General features: G+C 63.8%; 1 protein-coding gene across 2 annotated transcripts in view; it reads right to left on the bottom strand.

Moving 5' to 3' along the window:
• Positions 1-255: 255 nt before the first annotated feature.
• The window catches only part of HPCAL1 (hippocalcin like 1), an 83,475-nt gene continuing 58,652 nt past the window's right edge, over positions 256-25,078 (bottom strand). For both annotated transcript variants that reach the window (XM_062208947.1, XM_062208948.1), the window contains exons 2-5: positions 18,275-18,363; positions 2,653-3,060; positions 2,236-2,341; positions 256-1,070 (exon numbers count right to left, since the gene is read on the bottom strand). In XM_062208947.1, the coding sequence (XP_062064931.1) occupies positions 973-1,070; positions 2,236-2,341; positions 2,653-3,030 (582 nt within the window). In that variant the 5' untranslated portion in view covers positions 3,031-3,060; positions 18,275-18,363 and the 3' untranslated portion in view covers positions 256-972. The remainder of the gene's footprint in view (positions 1,071-2,235; positions 2,342-2,652; positions 3,061-18,274; positions 18,364-25,078) is intronic.

Below are 25,078 nucleotides of genomic sequence, written 5' to 3'. Positions count from 1 at the left end.
TCGCCTGTCCTCCCTTGGAACGAGACTCCCCTACCCTGCTGGTCAAACCCCGGACGGAGGGGCACAGGAGGGCAAGGCCATCGGCTACGCCGGCAACAGTCACCTCTTCCCACGAGCCCCTCCTGGGAGGCACTGCAGAGCAGGTGTCGCAGACACAGCGACAGCTTGGGCACACGGGAGGGGCCGGGGGCGGGCGGGATGCCTGCAAGTCCCCCTCGTGTCCTGGGGACAGCGGGATGGGGCAGACACCAAAACTCGGAGAATCCGTTTATTTGATCATTTTGAATGCTGGAAATGCCAGACCAATCAACGAGGAAGACAGACCACACACGGATGCTTGTGCTCGTGACGGACAGCGGCATCGTCACGGCTCTGGGCATGCATTTCCCTTCGCGACGGGCAGCTGCACGATGCATACACACCACGAAACAACCAGGCTCGAGGGATCACAGGCCACGAGGGGGACCACGCGTCAAAGGCCACCGGAGGCATTAAATACGGACCTACACGTGACGCTTCACTTCACCAGACGGCTAACTTAGGGACGAAAAGGAAGGAGACGGCGGCATACAGGCGTGCAAGTGGTTTCGGTGGGAGGACCAGCAGGGTGGACGCAGCCATGCACGGGAGGGGCTCACTATCTGCTCTCCCTCTGTCCCCGCCCCCACCTCGCCCCCAGGCACCTGTGACGTCACCGTGAGCCTGGGCGCCCTCGCTCGGTCACGACCAGTCCTGCCTGCCTGTGTCCACGCTGCCTGTGCACCGGACACGCCCTGGAAAGGACAGGGCGGGGCAGGAGGCGAGGGACACCGCGAGGGCCATCGGAGGAGGGAGGTGCAGCCGGCAGGGCCGGGCCAGAGCCGTGGTCGTGGTCCCGGCAGCGCGGGAGTGACGGCGGAGGCAGCCACGTTGGCAAGCGAAGCTGGAGCGGCGAGCGAGCCGGGCTCCCTGGCGGCGTGGGCAGCCCCTCCCTCAGAACTGGCTGGCGCTGCTGGGGTCGCACTGCAGCAGCCGCACGATGGACGGGTCACTCTTGGCACCTTTGATGAATTCTTCCAGGGACAGTTTGCCTGCGGGACAGAGTCAGGAGATGCTGGGATTAGCCAGGGGGCCCACGGGGCACGGGCACGGCGCTCGGGTCAGGGACAGCCTCGCGGGTCCCACTCTCCAGCTTGTCTGGGGCTGTATGGCACCCAGGTTGCACACTGCCCCTCTGTGGCTCCCTGCAAAGCCTCAGGACACCCACAGCCGGGGGGCAAGCGGGCCTGGGTGAGCACTCAGCCCACACTCACAGAGAGGTGCTCAAGTGCTTAGTCCGGCAAGAGCATGGTATTGGGTCTAACCCACAGGCAACCCGGGTGGGTACTCCGGGGGCAGCCACGGGCCCTCAGCTGCCGCGCGTGCTGTCTGCCTGCAGCTCCAAGCCTCTAGCCTCTGCGGAGGTCTCCATCTGCTGGTTCACTCCCCGATGCCCACAACAGACGAGGCTGGGCCAGGCCGAAGCCAGGAGCCCAGAGTTCCTTGTTGGTGGCAGGGACCCGAGGACCGGAGCCATGGTCTGCTGCCTTTCCGATGTGCACTGGTGACAGCTCGACCCCAGGCACTCCCAGCCGGGCTGTGTGCCTCAGGGTCCCGCCTCCCCGTGCCTAACAGGTCCGCCCTGGCTCCAGGGCTGCACGGCACACAGCCCACGAGAGGCACGGAACCCGAGTCCCACGGCCCAGGCCAGAAAGCTGTGTGCGCCCTCACGGTCACTGTCCCCAGCCGGGGCAGCAATGCCGCAGCCTGAGAGCGCTCCTGGGCCATCTGGGGAGCCTCCCAGCTCACAGTGAGAGCGGCAGGCCAGCCCAGCTTCCAGGACCCCCGGCCCCTCCCCAGCACACCCAGGGGAACCTCGCAGATATGGGGACACAGTGTCCCTGGGCTGAGGGGAGAGGCTCCACTCGGAGGTGCCTGGCAGATGTCCCTGGCTCCGAACCCCAGTAGGGGCACAGAGCAGGCTGCAGGCAGGGAAGCCACAAAGCTGCAGAAGGGACAGGGAGTGTCCCAAACCCATCTGTGCCAGCCACAGCACTGCACGTGTGTGCACACACATGGCATCACACACATGTACACACACATCACACACACGTGAACACCCACACAGCATCACACTGCACATGGCATCACACACATGCACACACATGGAATCACACGTGGACACGCGCACACACGCTCACACCCCTCATCCCCTACCGTCGTTGTTGGTGTCCATCTGCCTGAAGATCTTGTCCGTCCGCTTCTCGGGGGTCGACTCATCCTCGGGCATCTTCATCACAGAGGACACCATCTTGTAGATGGCCTGCAAGGGAGGGCGGGGGTCAGGGGTCAGGGGTCGTCTCCGCCCCGGGTGGGGGCTGGGAACGCCGGCCCAGGATATGCACGCGGTCAGCTGACCTAGCCCAGCTCGGAGGGAAGCGTCCGTATCCTGTTACACTGTCGGGAGCATCCCCAGCCGCCTGGACGGGAGGGTGCGCACCAGCCAGCACCGGCACTGTGCACTGTATCACTGCTCTTGGAGGGGACCCCCACCCCCAGGTGGGCCATAGCTGCTCCCCTGCCAAGCGCACCAGGTGGCAGCCGCCGCCCCGCCCGCCCCGCGGGGCCCCGCACCTGCACGATCTCCAGCATCTCGCTGCGGCTGATGTAGCCGTTGCCGTCGAGGTCGTACATGCTGAAGGCCCACTTGAGCTTCTGCTCCAGCTTGCCCCGCGAGGTCACGCTCAGCGCGATGATGAACTCCCGGAAGTCGATGGTGCCGTCGCTGTTGGTGTCAAAGGTGCGGAAGACGTGCTCGGCGAACTTGGAGGCGTCGCCGTAGGGGAAGAAGTTGGCGTAGATCTTCTTGAACTCGTCCACGGTCAGGTGTCCGGTGGGGCAGTCCTTGAGGAAGCCCTTGTACCACTCCTGCAGCTCGTGGTCGGTGAACTCCGTGTTCTCCCGCAGGTCCTGCAGCACCTCGGGCCGCAGCTTGCTGTTCTGTTTGCCCATGGCGCCCGGCGGCGACGGCGGCGGCTACACCTGCAACACAGCCACCGCTCAGCTCCGGCAGCCTCGGAGCAGGGCTGAGCCACGTCCCCTTCAGGGCCTGTACTGTGGGCAGACCCTGCAAGCCCAGAGCTTTTGCACACTGGGGACCACGCCTTTGCCCCCACCAACAGGGTAGCCGCATGGACGCCCCCTAGTGGTGAGATGGAGAAGGTGGGCGGATCCAGCTTCCCCAGGGGCTAAGAAGCAGAGGTTGGAAGAAGCCTCTCTCATGTGCCCACCCACCTGCGCCCTTTGTCCTGGATGATTCTCTCTTTTAGGGGAGACCACATGCTGTTTCCAGCCTTAAGTGAGGCGTCCCGAAGCCTGGCTGGAGTGCCCCCCGGACTGAGCCGCGTGAGGCTTTGGAGCTGCTTCTGCGTTTATGAATGCTGTCCGGCACGCGTGGGGGTGGGGGTCTCCCCCTCCCCACTGCTCCCCCTCCTCCACTGCAGCCTCCTTCCCAGGTGGGTTGGTTTACACGCGAGCACTTTGTTTTCACCGATCTCTACGGCCGTAACACACTGAGCATCCGTGTGTAGCAATCCCACGCCGGGACACGCCCACCCACGCAGCCCTGGCTGTGACCCCGACGACCCCGAGCCCCAGCGCTGGGACGGGTAAGAAGTCATCTTCCAGATGGATCTTTGCATGGCGACAACAGCACTCAGTCTGCCAGCTTTTGCGAAGAAAAACACAGGGGCACGTATCGGTCCGCGCCTCGGAGGTCCTCCCCGCCCCGGGAGGGGCTCAGGGAGCAGCCGGGGCTGGCGGCCGGCGCCTCTCAGCCTTGACTGCAAACCTGCGACTTTAAGATGCTGATGAACACCCACAAATACACACGCCCCAGCCTCGGTCCTCGGGACACCTGGAAGTCTGCCCCGCCCCCTGCTGTCTGTAAGTGGGAGGCACCGATCTTGGCATAACCAGCCCCTCAGTTTGCTGCTAAGGGTGCAGAGAGGGGAGAGCTGGGTGCACGGCAGCCTATGCTATGCGCCACCTCGCAACACACAGCCCGCTGAGGCCAGCCTCTCCAGCCCCCACCCCAGCCCCTGACCCTCGGAGGAGCTGAGCCACTCCCCACCTCCTCCCCCACCCAGCCCTCTGTCGGCTCGGCACCGGCGGTGGAGCCGCCTGGGGACTCGGCCATGGGGGCTTCCACGTAACAAGACCAGGGCGGATGCAAGAATCAAAATGTAATGCCACAAAGATGGCTGGCACGAGAGGAGAAGTGACCAGGAGGAGGCCAGGGCCCCCAGCCTCGCTGTGACTGCTCCCGTGCCAGCCCCGCGGTCACCTCTGAGGGCCCCAGGCCAGCACCACACGCAGAAGGCCTCCCTCCGAGTGGACAGGGCTGGGTCTCCAGGATGGTACAGGGCCCAGCGCCCGCCCCCCAGTGGCAGCTCCGTGTCCTTGGCACACCCAGCCTCCAGACTGGATTCTGTCCCCTCCCAGTGCCCGTGAACCTGACCTCATTTGAAAACAGGGTCGCTGCAGACGACTGAGTTAAGAGGTCATCAGGACGGGCCCTCGTCCATCATGGTTATGTTCTCAAAGCAGGGGAGACGGGACCTCCCCTGGCAGACACACAAGGACAGGGCCCCATGGCCCCCAGAAGCTAGAGAGAGGAGGAGATTCCCCGCCCAGGTGGGAGGCTGGCCCGGGGCAGACGGCAGGCTGATGGCCATCACCGGCCGCCACTGTGGGCTCACTCACGGCGCCTGCTCTGCCTGACGGGCATTTCTGCCCTTACCAGCCTCCTGCCCGACACTCGGACCCTGTGGGCTCGGGGTCACTACTGCTGGCATCGTCTCAGCTCACCGAAAGCCAATCGGCGCCCAGAGCGAAGCTCCCCACCTGCCCCGGAATGGGCTTGGGTTTCCGTCCTCACAGATGTCCCTGAAGTGCCACTTTCACTGCCTGAAATGACGGACATTTATAGATGGGAGCGCCAGGTGCAGGAGGGGTGGGGCGGATGCACCGTGTGGAGGGAAGCCCCGGCCTGCCCAGCTCCTCCCACATGGGCCCCAGGACGCTGCCCCAGCGCCCCCTTCTCAAACCCCAGCGGGGCCTGGAGGAGCAGGAGGAGGGGTTTCCACCAGCCAACAGGGAGCTCTTGTTGGCATGGACACTGCACATGTGTGCAAATACCTGCACATGTATACACACCTGCACGCGTACACACACCTGCATACAGACATACACCCACACAGGAACACACACTTGCACACACACACCTGCATACCCACACCTGCACATGTACACACACACCTGCACACACACGCATATACACACACCTGCATACATACACACACCTACATGCATACACACACCTGTACACATACACACACCTGCACATTACACACACCTACATACACTCAACTGCATGTATATACACACCTGCACATGTACACCCACACATGTAGATGCACCAGCAAACACCTGCACACCCACATCTGCACACATACACCTACATGTGTACACTCACCTGCATGCATACACACACCTGCACACATACCCACACCTGCACACGTACACACCTGCACACATACACACACCTGCACACATACACATACTTGCACATGTACACACATCACACATGCACACACCAAAACACCTGCACACATACATACCCCTGCACACATACACCCCTGCACACACTCCTACACACATACATGCACATGCACACACCCCTGCACATATACACCCACACCCCTGCACACCCCCACACCCCTACACCTGCACGCACTCACCTGCATGCAAACACCTATATACACACACGCACCTGCACATGTACACACACCTGCACACATACACACAGCTGCTTTCGGTGATTCTGACAAGGCTGGTATTCCAGGAGAGCCGGGAGAACCCCTTTGGGGATGTGAGGGAGACGATACAAGCGCGTTGGCATCAGAGAGGCCTGAGGCCACGCTGAACCCCAGGGGACTTCCTCCCACTTAGGAGTCCGCAGGATGGGAGTGGGGTGAGGGACCCAGCACGGACACAGTAACCCTGGCGTCTGTTCTCATCCGATCTCATCAAGGGAAGAAGAAAGGGCCGTGCTGACAACAGCCTGACACCGGCTGATCTGAGCCCCTCATCTGGACAGGGGAACGTGGAGGTCGAGGGTGCTGGGACCCCAGCATGGCAGAATGTCTCCTGAAAGGAAACCTCCACCCCCAACAAGGAACAGAAATCCTAGACCATGTTCATGGCCCGGCCATGATCCCAAGGCCAACACACAGGGAAAAGTGCACAGGGCGTGGTGGCGATGGCCGAGCAGGGCGCAGGGAAGTCATACCCTATGGCCTTGAGAGAGGGCCTGAGGAGGGAGGCGCAGGCCAGCCGGTGCCCTGGGGCCTGAGAACCTCCAGTGCGAGAGGACGTAAGACGCCCATGCAGCCACGTCAGGCCCCAGGTGGAGGCGCTGCCACTCCACCCAGCTCCCAATCCCCCCAGCTCAGCGGGGCTCGGAGGCTGCACCTGCTGCTGCCCGCCCAGCACGGTCCAGCAGTGTGGGGCCAGCACGCCAGCAGGGACAGGGTCACACGCCAGCTATACTGGGTGTGGTGACGTCACAGGCTGTCCGGCAAGGAAGCCGGCCTGAGCTCACCTCTGCCCCTCTCCCTGCTCCTTCTTCCTGGTCACAGGCTGGACTACATTTCCCAGCCTCCTTTGCAGCCCGTGGGCCATGTGACCATTCTGGTCAATGGGATGTGATGGTGATGCCCACCCCTTCCAGATGGGCCCCTCCACCACCTTGCTCTGCCCTCTGCTGCCTGCAGCTGGGTGCAGAGAAGCCGGGGAGGCCCCCGGACGGCACAGACCCTCCAGCAGGTCCCGGCCAGACTTCCTGATCTGAAGCGCAGCCCACAGCGCCTCCCGGGAGTGCCCATTTCCCAGTCTTCCTGCAGATGGCGCCACAGTGGCTGCCACGGGGCACTGGGGCTGAACTCATCTGGGGAAGCCCAGCTGAGCAAGGCTATGGGAGGGAGGATGGGCTAAGTGACTGCAAGGAGTAGAGCCCTCCCCTCCCCAGCGCCACAACCCCTGCACGCGACCAGGAAATGCATCTTTCTGTTGTGCTGCCCGGGCCCAATGCGGGGCGCAGCCCCTGGTCCCGGAGTCACGTGACTGCCACTGCACCTCCACACCCAAGGGGCTCCCTGGAGAGACTGGACAAGCCAGCCACAGGCTGGGGAAGCAGGAGTAGAACCAACAAAGATCGGGAAATTTTCTTTTCTTTTTTTGACAGGCAGAGTGGACAGTGAGAGAGAGAGAGAGAGAAAGGTCTTCCTTTTTGCCGTTGGTTCACCCTCCAATGGCCGCCGCGGTAGGCGCGCTGCGGCCGGCGCACCGCGCTGATCTGAAGCCAGGAGCCAGGTGCTTCTCCTGGTCTCCCATGGGGTGCAGGGCCCAAGGACTTGGGCCATCCTCCACTGCACTCCCTGGCCACAGCAGAGAGCTGGCCTGGAAGAGGGGCAACCGGGACAGGATCGGTGCCCCGACCGGGACTAGAACCCGGTGTGCTGGCGCCGCAAGGCGGAGGATTAGCCTAGTGAGCCGCGGCGCCGGCCAAGAGAACGGGAAATTTAAAGGAACGTCGCTCTCTCCTATGCAGAAAGCCCCCAGCTGGCCCCCACTCCAGGAGCCGACCACGATCGAGATCCGTACAGGGTCCCGGAGGCTCGTTCTCAGAGAAACTGGGAGCCCAGCTCGTCCTAAGGACCTGGGGCTGGGCTGGGTGTGCAGCGGGCGGGCAGAAGGCAGGGCCCCAGCTCCTGGAGCTGTCACGGCACAGGTGCCAACAGGACGGGACAGGACGGCCAGGTGGAGTGGGGCTCCCAGGGGGCGGCCCTGGGCATCCAGAATGACCAGGAAGCCGGGGCAGGGATGCAGGAGCTGGGAGATGGGGTCTGGCTCGGCCCTGCTGTGGGGAGACGGCGTTATCTGCAGCAGAGGCCTTCTGGGGCCGTGTGGGCTGAGAACAGGGGTGCCAGAGGGGAGCCTGCCTCCCCCTGGCTGCGCCGTGCCCGTCCCCGGGCCCCGAGGTGCTCCCAGCAGGTGCTCCCAGCTGCTCCTGCCGTTTCACAAGATGGCCTCCCACCACCACTCCCTGGGAGTCGCTAAATGGATCCCATGAATGCCAAAGACAGCCACCGCCGGCCTGGCCTCGTCACTCACGCGCTGCGACGGGCTGGGTGTGCGTTAACAAAGGCCTCATGACATCCCGAGCACAAAGAGCCCCGTCTGAGCCCGCCGAGGACGGGCGCGGGCAGCTGGCGGAGCTGACCCGTTATTAATGAGCTGAGGAGCTGTCTGGGAAGCAGGACCTCCTGCAAAGGTGGCCATCGCCAATCACGGCGCTCAGCAGCACCGGCCACCCCGGCTCCATTTATCACAGACCTGTCTTCCGTCTTGGAGCAGGAGGGCAGGGTGGGGGGGCGGGGGCCCCTGGGGAGCCAGCCTATCTGAGGGCCCAGCCGGCTCCTGCCTGGCTTCAAAGGCTTTGGATTCAGGCAGGGCTCAGAGCAGATAGGCACCAGCCTTCCGGGAGGGAGTGTCGCTGTCGCCATTTTCATTCATGGCCGCAGACAGCAGCGGAGCGAGCTAAGGTGGCACTTGTCTCAGTTACTGCCATTGTTCTTAATGGGATACCTTGTAAAGCAAATGCAAACGCCACTTGGGGAGCCTTGTGAAAATATGGAACCCACAGGCGGCCGAGCTTGCAAATGAAAGCCTTCTCAGCAGAGTTCCAGCGGGGAGGCCCAGGGGAGCCCAGGCGCGCACGTCCCATTAACCACAGCGCGGAGGGCGGTGTCTCCTCCCCTCCTGCACAGCGCTTGATCGGGCCCATCTCCAAAGCCTGCCTGGAGACACTGGCAGGGAAGACGGGGGAGGCGGGAGAAGCGGACTCCTGATCAAAGCCCCAGGCTCCCGACCAGGCTGCAGGGGTGTTGCTGGTCAATTTGAACTTCAAGGCATCCATGGCTCGGCCGGCTCGGGACGACAGCCTGTTCTGAACAGGAAGGTGGCAGGCGGCCGGAGCACGAGCCGGTGACTGGGCTGTGCTCCTCCTCACCTGGCCCCAGGCCCTGTCTTTCTCCGGGAGGCTTGTCCTAGCAGCCAAACTCAATCCATCCCAGAGGGTGCAGGGGGCAGCCGAAGCCGGGGCTGAGCAAGAGGCGGCTCAGTGGACACCAGAGGGCAGCACTGGGCAGGTTCCCCAGGCTCCCGGCTCTGAGACCCCGCCTCCCAGCTTCCCGACCTCACCCCCTGCCACTGCACCTTGCTGTGGCCACGTGGGCCTCAGTTTCTCCATCTGTAAGCGGGGGCTGCTTTGTCTGCAAGCCACGTGCCGCTGGGGAGCACCTGGCCACGTGTGTGCATGCCCGCGGTGAGCCACACACACTGCACCCGACGGTCTGATATGCAGACAGTGCTACAAAATCTCCTACAATTTCTCGACCCTGATTGCACGGGAGATGGCGAACATGGCTGCAGGGACAGTGGGCGTGGCAGGCATTGGGGCTCCCGTTCAGAGCTTGGTTTGAGGTCATATTAAAAATACTAAGTGGGGCCGGCGCCGCGGCTCACTAGGCTAATCCTCTGCCTTGCGGCACCGGCACACCGGGTTCTAGTCCCGGTCGGGACACTGGAGTCTATCCCGGTTGCCCCTCTTCCAGGCCAGCTCTCTGCTATGGCCCGGGAAGGCAGTGGAGGATGGCCCAAGTGCTTGGGCCCTGCACCCGCATGGGAGACCAGGAGAAGCACCTGGCTCCTGCCTTCGGATCAGCACTATGCGCCAGCCGCAGCGGCCATTGGAGGGTGAACCAACAGCAAAAAGGGAGACCTTTCTCTCTGTCTCTCTCTCACTATCCACTCTGCCTGTCCAAAAAAAAAAAAAAAATACTAAGTGGATGATGCCAGGCACATTGGGCTCTTCACTTTGCTCACACCCTGTGGCGTCCTTGGCTGACTTATCAGCACTTCACAGTTCCCCAGGGGTGCAGCAGGTGCTCTGCTCGGCAGAGGGGCCCCGCTGTGCTGTGGACCCGGGGTCTGATCCCAGCTAGGGGGTAGGTGTTGGAGGGTGACAGCCGACCCCGAGTCAGACCTGGTGCAAGAGGGCACTCGACAGCTACGGGGTGCGCCTGGGTCCAAAGCCAGCCCACCGACCTCGGCGGCTCCCGGAGCTCTCCTGGAAGCTCTGCCGCACGGGCACGGCCGGTGGGGAAAGCCGGCGGAGACCCTCCCGGCTCTGCACCAGGTCCCTGCAGCTGCAAATCCCCAAGAGGCCTCAAAGCCCTAAAATGCAAAAGAAGCGGGGAGAGGCCAAGCAAGGCACAGGCCCCCTCCCTGTCCTGGGCGGCTCCCTTTCCACTCCTCCGAGGTTGAAACGCTCCTGGCCCCACTCACCCTGCGACAACACCAGGACGAGGAGCACACGGGCGTGTCCCAACCTGAGCCTCTGGCTCCCGCTCTCCGGCAAACTCCTACTCGGCCACCAAACCCCAGCGTGCCCGCCGCTCCTCGGGGCCACACCTCCCAGCTGTGCGGACCGACACCTGGCATTCTAGCGGGACCTTCACTGTGGCCGCCTCCTTGTCCTTCTCCCTCATGACACCCTGAGTTCTCAGGACAGAGGGGACCTCGGTCACCCCAGCAGGGGAGGCTGCTCCGTGCATCCAGCCTGGGCTTCCGGCATCAGGGCCTTGGCACGACGGAGGAAACCCCCAGCCTGCCTGCTCTTCCTCCCCCCTTAGTATCTGCCGGGTTCATCCCCTCCACCAGCCTCACGGGGGCGCCTCCTCCTTCGAGAAGCCCGCCTCACAGCACCACCTTCATGCCTTGGTCCCATGCTCTGTCTCGTGCCCCAGCAGTCCCCACCACCTGACACCGCATTTATCTGTTTATCTGCCTCCTCTGGCCACCACGGTAATGGGCTGGGACACACACTCGGTGACCAGTCACCCATCAGAAGTTAGATGCCGTGGCCGACGGACAAGCGAGGGGCTGGGTGGGTTTTTCCCGGCTCTTTCCTGCTCTGACATCACACGACTCCCCCAGCATCGGGGCTGCAGGGTGGAACACAGGGACCCGAGGGGACAAGCTGTCTTGCTCGGGTCTGAAGCTCCAGAGAGGTGCGTTCAGACTTGGTTTTTCTAGGAAGCTCCACCTGCCGGCACAGGAGCAGGTGCAGCAGAGGTCCTGGGGTGCTGGACTGGGGGCGCCAAGCTCGCTGCCCCTCCCCCCAGGCACGCATCCCAGGCTACTCGACAGCCTGACTGTGCCTGAACCTGGAGCCTGGCGGAGAGAGGCAGGAGGCGGAGGGCAGGCCAGGGGACGGGAAGGCGGACGCACTGGGGTGGGGGGGGTGTCTCCCTTTCAGAGCTGGCCAGCACCACCGGAGACAGACACAGAGGCTGGGCCCAAACAACCCCCTCCAGGTTGTTCTGAAGCCCCCTATGTCCATCACATGTGAGCTCCACGCTTCCAAGGTGGGTGGACGCAGGGGACAGCACGAGGCAGGGCGGGGAGGCAGAGAGCCTTGTGGCCTGGAGAGGGCCCGGGGAGCGGTGGGGAGAGGAGGGGAGGCGGGGGCTTGCTGCCAACAGTGACCGTCCCTAAGGACCCTGGGGGCCCCAGGGACCCCATGCCCGGGCAGTCACGCAACAGCCCCCCCCCAAAGGAGAAACAGGCATGTGAACCCCCAACTTCCTATTCTCGGGGCCATGGTGCACCCCAAAGAAGGGCAATTGAAGCCGGAGATGCCCCCTTGCCAGCCTCTACACGGAGCTGGAGGCCCCGCTGGCTTGGCCATGTACATTCCAAGGGGGGGCTCGCTCACCAGCCCCGGTCACCCCCGAGTACGCTCCGTGGCCGGCTGCGCGTGACCCCAAGCGGCCACCCATCAGGGGGCAGAGTCCAGCCTCATTCCACAGCAACACTGCCGGCCAGGATGTGAGCAACAGCCCTCGCCCAGAGGACAAGGGGCAGGCCTGCGACCGTGAGGCTGGCCCTGTGTGGTCAGTGACTCAGCGTCCCCCAGCCAGAGGCCAGCGCCCGGCACACCCTGGTGGAGACATGGCAGGCCCGGCAGCTCTCGGGGGAACGGCGGGGGGTGCAGAGCCGGGCCCTGGGCGGGCAGGGCTACACACAGGAAGTCACGCCGCCCGGTCTCAGCACCCCGCAGCAGGCCTCTGCCTGCACCCTGCCAAATGGGGCCAGGTTGCCACTCCAGGGCCACAGTCAGGTCGGAGGCCGTGTCTGCGCGGGCCTGTGCAGCCAGCACGGGGCCCAGCCGGGTCTCCTCCCAGCCGCCCGGGGTCGGCTGTCTCTTCACTTCCGGGGCCTCGAGTTTTCCTTCCCTGGAACGCAGGAGAACTGTTCCCAGCCCGTGGATCTGACCGCGTAGCTGTGAGGGGACAGGGAATCGCCGCCCGGGGACGTGAAAACACTGGGCAGCATAGGCGCGGAAAGGCATGCTGGGCACCCTCGGGGAGCTCAGCGACAGCTCCAGACAGCGCGGCCGGGGACGGCCCCTTCTGCCACACCCACCTTGGCTGGCACGACCAGCAGGGGCGGGCGTGGTGGTGCCACGGGCCAGGCCACTGCCTCGGATGCCCACGTCTCCTATCTGAGAGCTTGGTTCACGCCCTGGCTCCTCCACTTCTGTTAGTTTCCTGCAAACAGGAACCCTGGGAGACAGTGATGGTGGTGGAAGTGCTTGGGCCCCTGCCACCCACAGGGGAAACCCGGATGGAGCCCCTGGCTCCTGGCTTCAGTCTGTCCCAGCCCTGGCTGTTGCAGCCATTTGAGGAGTGAACCAGCAGGTGGAAAATCTCTCTCTCCCTCTGCCTTTAACTGTTTTAATCTATTTTTGCAAACCAACCAACAAACACAAGCCAACCCATCCCCCAGTCCTCATGGCCCGGTGGCAGAGCCTGGGATCTCGTGTGCAGCCGGGGCAGGGTCAGTGCCCTCCAACCCCCGCGTTTCAAAGGGAAAATAAGGCAGCAGCAGAGTCTGGGGGCACAGGGTGGGGCCTGCAGCAGCTACACAGGCCCACAGCACCAGCTGGCTCCAGCTGGGGGCTGCGGATGCCCCAGCAGGCCGGAGTCCCACCCCCGTGCCAGGATGTCCCCTGGCCGGTCTGTGGACCACGGGGAGGGGATGTCGGCTCATTTCGAGAGGGTCAGCGAGCGCAGCGGCTGCCAGAGGCAGAGTGGGCTCTCCTGGGGGCCCCACACCCTGCGAAGAGCTGGGAGGTCAGCTCTGTGTACCTTGGGGCTGTCCTGGTAGGGCCTTGGATATGTGCGCACACACACTGTGCACAGCGGCATGAACACACCCACCAGCCAGTGTGCGCGTGTGCACATACACACACTCACCAGCCAGTACCCCCTCGACGCACCAGCCAGTACACACACACATACACACACCGTGCACATCAGCATGAACACACCCACCAGTCAGTGCACGCACACACACCAGCCAGCCCCCCCCACCAGCCAGTACACACACACACACACTGTGCACATCAGCATGAACACACCCACCAGCCAGTGCACGCACAAACACACACCAGCCAGCCCCCCCACCAGCAAGTACACACACACCATGCACATTGGCATGAACACACCCACCAGCCAGTGTGTGCACACACACACACACACACCAACACACCAGCCAGTACCCCCTGACACACACCAGCCAGTACACACACATACACACACACTGCACACATCAGCATGAACATACCCACCAGTCAGTGTGTGCACGCACACACACACCAGCCAATACACACACACATACACACACTCAACACCACATACACACACCCCATGACACACACACACGCCCCCATGCACACACAGGCTGCCGCCCACCAGCGTGCCTGCCCCCACTGACGGTCCAAAGGCCTCAGCCCTCGTTCTGCTCCCCGCGGGCGGGTGCCTGGTCAGGACCGGGCTGCCCTGAGGGGCGCCCTCCCCATACAGCAGGCTGGAACGACTGGGATTCCACTCCCAGGAATGTCCTATTTTTAGGGAGAACAATACAGGCCACATTTCCCATTCACGGCACTGCTGTCCGCTAGGCTGGCCCAGATGCCCACGCACCAGGCGCCGGCATGAGGGAGGCGCCCACGGTCATCCCCAGCAGGGGCTGCCCGGGCACCCAAGGGCTCCGCTCCCTGACCGGCAGCAGGGGGTCCACGCGTGGGGCGTGTCCTCCCACTCAGCTCTGCCCCAGGAGACCACAGAGGGCTGCAATTCTGCCCGCAACTGCTTCAAGCAAACCAGTTCCGATTCTCCAACCCACGGGCCCCAAATGAACGAGGTTGGAGCACGCTCTGATGGGCGGCTGTGAGCAGAAGCTGTGCGTAACGGCCTGGCCACAGGGCCACGTCCACCCTGGGATGCACTGCCCGCGGCCACGCTCGCAGCCTGCCTGGTGTCCCCTACAGCTCAGCACACGGCTCCCAAAACTCTTGCCTAATATATATTTTTTTAAACTCAGGAGAAAACCAGGAATCCTCTTGTATGCTGTTTGATTCATGCTTAACGTCTCTGGGAAGAAATACAAACAGTCAGCCATTCCCAGCCAGTGACATCAGCGGGCTGCAATGCCAGGCGGAGCGGCGCGGGGCGGGCCGTCCCTGGGCAGAGCCTGTGTTTACCGCGGACCGGTCACGCCTTCCTCACCGCACCGGATCCTGCAGGGCTGCGGGCAGTGACCACCCACACACCGAAGGGGTCACCCACGCGTGTTCGCTGAGCACCTACTAAGCGGAAGCCCGGGCAGCCCCAGGGTTCCCGGAAGGAAGACCCCTCCACGTGGCTGGGGTTGGCACGGATTCCCTCCTTCCTCCCCCGACACCGACTGGCTGCCCCCTCCCCCTGCCAGGCATGGAGCGTGGGTGCTGGGGCAGGGGGCGAGACGGGAGGCAGCAGCCCTCTGCCAGGCCCACGGACTCCTGTCCTGGAGCTTCCAGGCTGGGCCGCGTCCTTTGCTGACCCTTTCCCCAAGGACACGGGGCGGGGCTCCGTTTACCCAGGGTGCGGCTGGGAACAGCCCCGTGACCAATTAGCACACGCATGGAACACAGGAAGACACAGCAATTGTTTGATGAGAACAAGGAAGGAAGTCAGGGAGGGAGCCCCCCCCCCGGGGGGGTGCGCCTTCCAGAAAGCCCCCACAAGCACCGGATCTGGGGGCCACAGGGCAGCTCTGTGGCCCCTGAGCACAGCCCAGTGAGCCCTCCTTGTGGGCTTTGGAGAAAGAGCCCCTAGGCCACTCAGCAGAGTGAGCACGGGTTCAGCATCTTCTACGTTCCCAGTGATGGATTCCAAATGAAAAACTGGCCCAGGGGTCTGACAAGCCCAGGACTACTCAAGGGGGCACGGGAGAACAGATGCAACATCCGAGTTGGCCCCCAGGCTGTGGGCTGCCGGCCAGGGCCAACTGGACGAGCCTTGGGGAGGCAGAAGAAGGATCGGCATGGGGAGACTGGCGCCGCGTCTGAGCCAGAGCAGAGGCCTCGCCTGGCTCAGGGTGGGGAGCAAATGAGGCACCGCCTTTTACGTAGGGCGGGGGGAGCACGGGGTGGGGGGAGCACGGGACTCTGATTCGGCACCTCACACAGGCCCTAAGCTGGGGCAGAGGCTGGGGAGGCGACACCTGTCCCTCCACCAAGTCCACGGCCGGCAAGAAAGGCGAGCCAAGTCGTGCTTGCCCACAGCACGGTGTGTGTGCACATGTGTGCGTACACAGCGTGCACATGCCGCAGGCTCAAGCGTGTGCACACCGCCCACAATGCTCGTCAGGGTTGAGGCCACAGGCGACGCCCACAGGAAGTCATAATGCAAAGTCATCCCAAGTCGCCCTAAAAATAGCCCTCAATGTACCACACAGGAGGGCGCCTGCGCCAGGCCCACTGTGTGCCCCCACAGGCTGTGCTAGGAGACACCCGCCAGGGGCCTGCAGACGAGTCAACTGGTCAACCAGTCGCCTCCAGCGGGAGGCCAGCCCGGGTCATGCTCTCACGCACGGCCCCACATCTCTGGCTCCTCCTGGTCTGGCAGCCCACATGAGAACGGTTGCCAGACGAATCCGAATCTAAACGAAGGCTTAGTCCTGTGTGGAGGGCTCCCTCTTAAAGGACCCCACGGGTCTGTGGTGTGGTGTGCTTTGGTGGCTCTGAGACTGCCCGCACCTGCTCTCCTTGCTGGTCAGTGCTGCGAGTGCTGGCCCTAGCTGCTCATCCCTCTGGTTGCCCCCCCCACACACACACCACAGGCCCTTTGCACAGGCGGCTCCCCCACTCCTACAGGTCTTGGACAGTGGCTTCTCCCAGGCTCCATTGATGGAGTCGGTGATGAGGGTCCTGGGGGCTGGGCGAGGCTGGGCAGGTCATCCCCGCCCCCCTTCAAGTCCTCCCTCACTGCTGCCTCCTCCTCTTGCCTGTGACAATGGACCTGATGGGCCACCTGTCTCAGTGAGGTCCCAGCACCAGGGTCAGCGGGGGGGGGGGGGGGGGGGGGAGTGAATAGTAATGAGCCACCCAGTCGCCCAAGGCCCTACCTGGCCCAGACACTCACTTCAGACACTCACTTCAAGGACTGCTGTCCCACCCTCCCCGGAAGGCGTGTTGGCGGCCACCACCGTCCAGCAAAGGAAGGGCGGCTAAGACACACAGCCAGACCCGCAGGGACCACGCCAGCCCCGCCCAGGGGTCCTCACCCGGGAACCAGAGCCCGCACAGAGCATCGGTGCACAGCGGGTTGGCAGGGGCCCTGAGCCACTGTGCGAGAGGGGTGCGGGGCCAGCACAGGCGACAGGGGGCTCCCGTGGCCAGTCTTCTGTGGGGGCAGGAAGTTCAGCCGGGCATCCCTGAGGGCCAGGGCAGCAGACCAGGAGGCGGGGCAGGGGTCTCTGGGCGGGGTCTGCCCTGGGATGGTGGTCTGGGCGTGGCAGGGGGAGAGGCTGACGCTGAGATGGTGGGAAGGGAAGTGAGAGCAGGGAGGCTCTCCCAGCAGGAAGGAGGGGTCTCGGGTGGAGGCTCGGGGGCCGAGGGCCGAGCTGCTCCAGGGAGGCGCCTGCGGGCAGCCACAGCTTCCCCCGGAATCAGGGCTGAGCAGGAGCCGCTGCTGGGCCCATGCCCTGCAGGACACTCATGGGAGGACTGGGAGGGAGGGGGACTGCGTCCACCCAGCCAAGGGGCCCCACGCGCCCTGCGGGCGGCAGATGAGCGCCAGGGACGGCTGAGGGCCCTGGGACGGCGCCTGCTGGGGTAGGGGTCCACGGGCCCTGGTATGGCGCCTGCTGGGATAGGGGTCCACGACCGTGGGACAGTGCCTGCTGGGATAGGGGTCCATGGCCCTGGCACGGCGCCTGCTGGGGTAAGGGGTTCACGGGCCTGGGATGGCACCAGCTGGGGTGGGGGGTCCACGGCCCTGGGACGGCACCTTCTGGGGTAGGGATCCATGGCCCTGGGATGGCACCTGCTGGGGTAGGGGTCCATGGCCCTGGGATGGCACCTGCTGGGGCACGGGGTCCACGGGCCTGGCACAGTGCCTGCTGGGGTAGGGGTCCACGGCCCTGGGATGCCACCTTCTGGGGTAGGGTTCCATGGTCATGGGCTGGCACCCGCTGGGGGAGGGGAGGGGTCCGTGGCCCTGGGACGGTGCCTGCTGGGGTAGGGGTCCACAGGCCCTGGTATGGCGCCTGCTGGGGTGGGGGGTCCACAGCCCTGGGATGGCGCCTGCTGGGATAGGGGTCCACGGCCCTGGTACAGCGCCTGCTGGGGTAGGGGTCCACGGCCCTGGCATGGCGCCTGCTGGGGTACGGGGTCCACGGCCCTGGCACAGCGCCTGCTGGGGTATGGGGTCCACGGCCCTGGCATGGCGCCTGCGGGGTACGGGGTCCACGGCCCTGGCATGGCGCCTGCTGGGGAGGGGCCCTGGGCCTGGGAGAAGACAGCTTTCGGATCTGGGTACAGAAGCCAAAAGCAGCACCAAGGCCAAGATGCCCCCTCCGTCCTCCTCTCGTGCGTCCTGGGGGTTCACCCTCGGCACTGACTGCCCCCAGACGCGAGCACCGAGGGGCGACAAGGGCCAGGGTGACCCTGGGACCCGGGCTGGGGAGCAGCAGGCGGCTCCCGCCCCCACTTCCCACGCAGCCCCACCTGCGCAGGACTCACCTGAGGCCAAGTAGAGGCTGAGACGGAGCAGGGGGCGGGACCTCCGGGGGCTGCTTCCGCGTCCTTGGCCGGGCCACTAGACCATACCCCTAGAAGAGAAGACCAACAGGTCACACGGCACCTGACACCCCGCCCGGAGCCCACCGCCTTCCATCTGGTTGCCCCCATGTGCCCATCGGGGGACCCCAGCCTTTGAGAGGTCCAGGCCACCCCTCAGGGGGTCACGGTTATCACAAAGCCGGCGTGGTGCTGATCATGGCTGTGGCTCTGTGGGCTGCCAGTGTGGGGTTGGGGTCACATGTCCCAGCGTCACCCCCTGGCTGAGTGCCCTGGACCTCCGCAGACGAAGTCGTGTTCACGCCTGGCCCTTGGCATTCTGTGGGGCATCCCCAGTTCAGGGGAACCCAGCATACCCAGGCCAGGCTGGGGCCAGCTCTCGACAGTGCCCAATCCCACAGGGCAACCCCTCCAGGTCCCGAGCCCTGCGACTCCCTTGTGTCTGGGCTGGCACCGGCAGATGGGCCCTCGTCACCCCGGCTTCCTCCTTGAGGTTCAGCTTTCCTGACGGTGCCTCCCTGGGCCAGGGCCCTGTAGGAGCAGGCCCAGGGCACCCGGGGCATCTGCACGGTCAGCTTCCTGGGTGCCCAACCACCCCACTCCCACCCCCACCCTCCACAGCTGTGCCACAGCACTCCAGACACCCAGCGTTGGGCTAACTCTGGGGGGCTCACTCCCCTTCTCTGTCCAACCCCAGACACAGACTGGGGACCCCTCGCTCCCCGGGCACGGTGTGAGAACATCACAGCTCACACCCGTGCAAAAGCTTTCTCTGACTGTGTTGGCCTGATGCGTTGGAATCCTTGCAAGGGTCTTAGGGAGTAAGCGTAATAAACACCCCCAATTTACAGACAGGAAAACTGAGGCACTGCGAGCAAAGCACTCGCTCAAGGTCACCTTCCAAGTGGCCAAGCCACCAGGACTTCATTTGAAAAAAATGAAGGAAAATTTTTTTAAAAATCAGAAAAGAAGTCCAACGTTCATTAACTGGAAGATTTAAGGTTGTTAAGAGCATAAATATCCCCTAGAGTGACCTGCAGGTTCAAAGCCAGCCCCAAGAGAAACCCAGCTTACTTCCTTGTAGAAACTGAAAAGCTGACTTTAAAATTCACAGGGAAACGCGAAGGACCCAGGATACTCAAACAATCCGGGAAAGAGGGAGGGAGGGGCCACACTTCCCAGTGCTAAACCCACTGCAGAGGAACGCCCACGGAGCCGGCTGGAACCAGCGCGGAGAGACGCACGAAACAGAGAAACACGACTGAGAGCCCACGGGTGACGAAGCCACAGGGCTTTTTTTAAAAGAAGATTTATTTATTTATTTGAAAATCAGAGTTAGAGAGAGAGAGAGAGAGAAGTCTTCCATCTGCTGGTTCACTCCCCAACTGGCCGCAACAGCCGGAGCTGTGCCGATCCCAAGCCAGAGCCAGGAGCTTCCTCCGGGTCTCCCAAGTGGGTGCAGGGGCCCAAGGACTTGGGCCATCTTCTACTGCTTTCCCAAGCCATAGCAGAGAGCTGGATCAGAAGTGGAATAGCCAGGATTTGAACCGGCGCCCATATGGGATGCCGACACTGCAGACGGCGGCTTTCCCTGCTACACCACAACGCCAGCCCGGTCAAGTGCTTTCCCACAGGGAGCCAAGACCTCCCCCCCTCCCCAAGTGAAGGAGATGCTGAGACGACTGAACAGCCACAGGCCGGGGTGCAGTGGGTTAAGCTGCTGGATCGGAAGTGGAGCAGCTGGGACTCGAACCGGCGCCCATATGGGATGCCAGCACTGCAGAGGACTTAAGCGTGCTCCACAAGGAGACTCCCCTGCAGGAGCTCTCAGCTCAGCAGGGGTGGGGAGGGGGGAACACAGCAGGTGGCAGCGTAGGCAGAGCCATGTCTCCCCTCGGTGGTCCCGGCACAATCCCCCCACGCCAGCACTGAGACCACGGGAACTGCATAACGGCCTCTACTGTCCGTCCACACCAGGGCGACATGTGCTCAGAGATGACAAATTATTCTAATATAGTCTGAAGTCCAATTTAATCAGGAAGCAAAGTCCCTTAGGGAGGAAACAATTTAATGAGGTCTGAGGTCAGAGACGGTTTGGGATTAACACGATTTCCGAGGTGACGGCGGTTTGCGCGTGGCGGATTCTAGCACGGGCCCCGGGTAACGAGCTGCCACACTCACGCTTCCCACAAGGGCCTGCCTCCCTACAGGAGATTTCGCCCACTGCTCAACGCAGGAAGCTGGGTTCAGAGCGGCCTGCCTCCTGCAGGGGCACGGAGCTGGCTGCCAACCTCCAACCGGCACAGGGCTCCCGCGGGCAAGGCCAGGAGTCAGCTGGGACACCCACACCACAGGTGCCACATGGCAGGCAGGGCTGGAAAGGGCACCCAAGAAACAGTGAACGTGAGCCTGACCGCGTGTGGCCCTGCGCCAGGGACCCGGAGCCACGAGGTGGGCTGTGTCTTCTGCTTCTACCAGGGCGTTGAACTGTTGGCACACAGGAAGCTACATGTAGGGCCACTTCTCCACCGGTGACTGCACACCTGAACCGGGGATGCAGCTCCTGGCGTAGCCCAACAGAAACATGGACGTATGTCCAGCAGCCAGCACGCCGCAGCAGGTGCACCCTGCTCACTGCCCCGGTGTGCATCCACGTGAGACAGGGAACCACGGATTCCCATAGAGCAATGAGAATGAACATCACTGACCCCGACACAGACGAATCTGGCAAACGCAGCGTCGAGGTTTACATTTGTATGCCGCAGCTCACAAACACACTAACCGCACGCCCACAGTCCCCCGAGACCACCCTGCCGGGAGTTCAGTGTCAGCACACGCATCTGAGGGGGACACACTGAGGCCAAGACGATGCAGGGGCCTGGACACAAACCCTCGGGGCAGCCCCGTGCACAGGGCACACAGGCCCCCAACCCCGACACAGGCAGGCCGAGGGCTTCACGTTTTACTCCAAGCACCACCACTACGGGACTCAGAAAACCAGACAGACACAAAGATGCCAGGCACCCGAGAAAGGGAGGAGGGGACCCCTGGGCCCTGGGGGAGGGGCGGGGGGCACAGGTCTCTGCTGAAGGTGCTGAAGCTCCTGCTTGCTCACTCCCGACCCCCGCGGGCAGGAACGAAGCCAAATGGTTTGAGCCCACGAACAGACTGCCGGGACCCCCGAGCCCCGGCCTCCGCCGCCCCCCCACAGCTCCCCAAGGCACCAACCCCGGCCCCGGGGGCCGTCAAGAGCCGGCTCTGGTGCTCTTGTGCGGCCCCGGAGGGACCAGGAGGGAGGGAGGAAGAGTAGTTGAGGCTTTGCCAACCTCCGAACAAGGAGGCAGCCGGGGGCAACAGCGCTGGGCACGGCCATCCCAACCCTGCCCAGCCTTTCGGGGCTCTGTCTCAGCCACTTCTGCAGTTGAGGGGACCTCAGAGACCCCCAGTGCGGGGAGGCGGGGGGAGGCGGGGCTCCCGAGGGTCCCAGGAGGGCAGGGAAGAGAGGCAGCCGGGCGCCGGCCGCTCCCGCAGGGCCCTCTTCGTGCGTGCGCAGGACTCCACCCCTGCTGGCCGCTCCCGCAGGGCCCCATGGGACTCCACCTCTGCTCTCGGGACAGGAAAAGGCTCGGCTGGGAGGGAGGAAGCAGGAGACCAGGAGACGGAAGGGAAACCACTCGTCGTGGCCCACCCTGTGGTTCCACAGTTAAGCCAACACCACAGAGCTGCACAGGCTGGGCCCGAGGGAGGGAGGGCAATGGGTGGACAGAGGGGCTCCAGGTGCCCCCCTCACTCCAATTACAGCCTCGGGGCCCAGACCCCTGGCTTGGCCTTGGAGGGCCCCATCACCCCACGTGGTGAAAGACCCTGCCTCACCCAGGTCCCGGAGCCCGGGGGGCCTGCTGCGGCCTGCCTGGCACCTGTCGGCTGCAATCAGAGGCGGGGCCTGGCTCCCCCGTCGCTAAGGGCCTGCATGGCAGCTGGAGCAGCGCCAGCCTTGTTAAATGAATGAACCAGTGGGCGTGCAGCTCCAAGTAGGGAGCCGGTGCAAGGCATGCTGGGAGGCGAGGACCGGGCGGCTCACAGGGCGTGCTCAGCGTTAGGGGGCCCCGGTGGGCTCCTGAGTGATGGACCTGGACATCAGCTTGGGAGCCTGGGCAGGACAGATGGTGGCAGGTGCACGGAGACCTCGGGCCAGGGCTGAGGTTGACTGAGCCCACTGTGGGACTGAGATCAGTGTCCCGACCACCAGAGGACCCTCAAACCCAGCCTGCAGGTGCTCTGGGGCAGGGAGTGGAAGGGAGCCGTGTGGGCAGCGTGGAACCACCCTCCTAAATGCAGCCTGCATGTCAGCCGCCTGGACACAGGTGTCCAGGACGGCAGGGAGTGCAGCCACACGCGCCTGCTGAAGCCACTTCATCAGGCGCCCAGAACACGCGGGAGCTTGGCGACAGTGCCTGTGATGAAGGAGGAAGTCATCTGCAAACAGTCATAAATAATTCATTCCCCACAAATGAGCCGCCGCCCGCCGCCAACGCCCAAAAGGCTCCAGGAGTCCCATTAGTGGCCCGGCTCAGCCATCCAGGCGCAGGACCCCGCCGGCACCCACGCAGACGGCCAGCCCAGGCCCCATCCCTGCACCTGCACAAGTGCCCGGCGTGGTCTCTGGGAGTCGTGGGGCTCCAGTCTGTACCGCTTCAGGGACGCCCAGGGTATGCATCTTTCACAAGCGCCCACCTGCAGGAGGAAGCGCTGGGGGCCTGGAGTCAGCCCCCTGGGGTGCAATCGCAGCTGGCCAGGCCTAGGGCAGGGTCTCGGCCTGTCCCGGCCCCAGGGGAAGATGGCAAGTCACCTGCACACCAATGCCCGGCAGAGCCTACTACCAGCACGGTGCCATGCGAGTCCAGTCCCGCCCTGCTCGCTTCAACTGGGAGGCACAACCAGAGGCTTTCTTGGAGCGCATCCCGTGCCTAGAACATTCCCCACCCCACCCCCAGGGAGCTGCTCCCCGCCAGGCCCAACTCCAGGGCTCTCCCTGGGGGATCCCCAGGCTCCCAGCTGCCGCTTTCCTGGCACCTTGCGGCCTCCTCTCCTGGCACTGGCCCCGACATCAGTTCGCAGCTCTTCTGGGACTTGTGATTGGTGAGCGCAGCCCTGCAGGGGAGGGGCCCCGCCAGGTGGCCAGCACAGGACCTGGCCCGGAGCACACAGGCGGCACCCGCAGTGTGAAGCCACACACCTGCCGATGGTGCCGGGAGGCCCCCTCGTCCAGGCAGGTGAGCCAAGTCAGGTGTTCTGGTCAGACCCGGCCTTGCTCCCTTCGTGGGTAGGACGGCAGGGCTGCCTGCTCACTGTCACCACCGCACAGGAAAGCCTGCCCCGCCCCCGACGTCTCCCAGACGGGAAGGGGCTCCAGGGAACTAAGCTTCCGGTGTCCAGGAAAAGCGCTGAGCACCCGGCGGGGCGGGCGCAGGGAAGCAGGAAGCTGTGCGGCAGCCACGGCCAGGCACACACAGTCTAGACCCGGTATCACCCCGGGGCAGCGAGGGCGACGCCCGGAGCTTTCCAACAGGGCTGGTTTACCGCAGCCCCTACCCCGGCCGACAGGCGTGAGGCCCTCCACGCAGCTTTACGCGTGCGGCTACCTCTGTTCTTCCTCACTACTGAACTTTTTAGAGAGGGGTTCACAGCAAAACTGCGTAGAAAGGACCCGGTTCCCATGTGCTCCCGTGCCCCTCCCTCTGCCCCGAGAGGCCCCTCCCACCACGGCAGGCTGGTACCCATCCATGCGGGCAGCCACATCCACACATCCGTGGGAAACACCCACGCTCGCCCTGGGGGTGCACAGCCCACAGGTTTTGACAAATGTACGATCACACACACACACACACACGGCCCCGCAGCCCAGGATCACACGGCGCAGTGCCCCTGTGCGCACCTCCTCCCCTTCCGCCACAGAGCCTCTGACTGTCTCATGTCCGTTCTAGAACGCCAGGCAGGCGGAATCCCACAGGATGTGGCCTTTGCAGACCGGCTCCCTTCACTTGATAATACGCATTTGTGTTTCCTGCATGGCGTCTCCTGGCTTGATAGCTCAATTTATTTTAGCACTGAAGACTATTCCACCGTCTGCATGGACCACAGCCCGTCCACTCGCTCACCAAAGGACACACTGGTTGCTTCCAAGTCTGGGCAGTTATCAATAAAGCGGCTATGGGTGGCATGCACAGGTTTTAGTAAGAGCAGTTCCTGCTCTGGCCGGATGGTGCCGGCTGCACCCTGCCTGGTTCTGTAACCATCGCATTGTCTTCCAAAGTGGCCATGCACCTTGCAGCCCCACCAGCAAGGATTGCGAGCTCCTGTGGCTCCAGCATCCTCACCAGGGGCTGTGACGTCAGTGCACTGGGTTCTGGCCATTCTGACAGGTGCACGGTGGTGTGTCGCTGTTGTTTTAACTGGCAATTCCCTAACGGCCGTTTACTTTAAGCCACATTCACTTGAAGATCGCCGTGGACGCACCTTCCCTACAGGTCTGATCAGCTGCACCCACGGCACCGTGTATGGTGGCATGGAGTTGACACAGGGCATCAGAGTGTCCCCCAGCTGTCCAGAGACGGTGACGAGGTGTGGCCACACACAGCCTGCCCTGCCCGAGACACCAGGCGGTGAGGGGACCGCAGGTCCTTCTCTACGCCACACAAAGAACACGCGGCTCTGTACGGAGCCCTAGCCCCAGCAGGTGGGGGCCTG

The sequence above is a fragment of the Lepus europaeus genome, chromosome 13, assembly GCF_033115175.1.
Source record: "Lepus europaeus isolate LE1 chromosome 13, mLepTim1.pri, whole genome shotgun sequence".
In the NCBI taxonomy this organism is placed as follows: domain Eukaryota; kingdom Metazoa; phylum Chordata; class Mammalia; order Lagomorpha; family Leporidae; genus Lepus; species Lepus europaeus.
The sequence above is the reverse complement of the archived record's forward strand: the minus strand, read 5'-3'. Positions and strand labels throughout refer to the sequence as shown.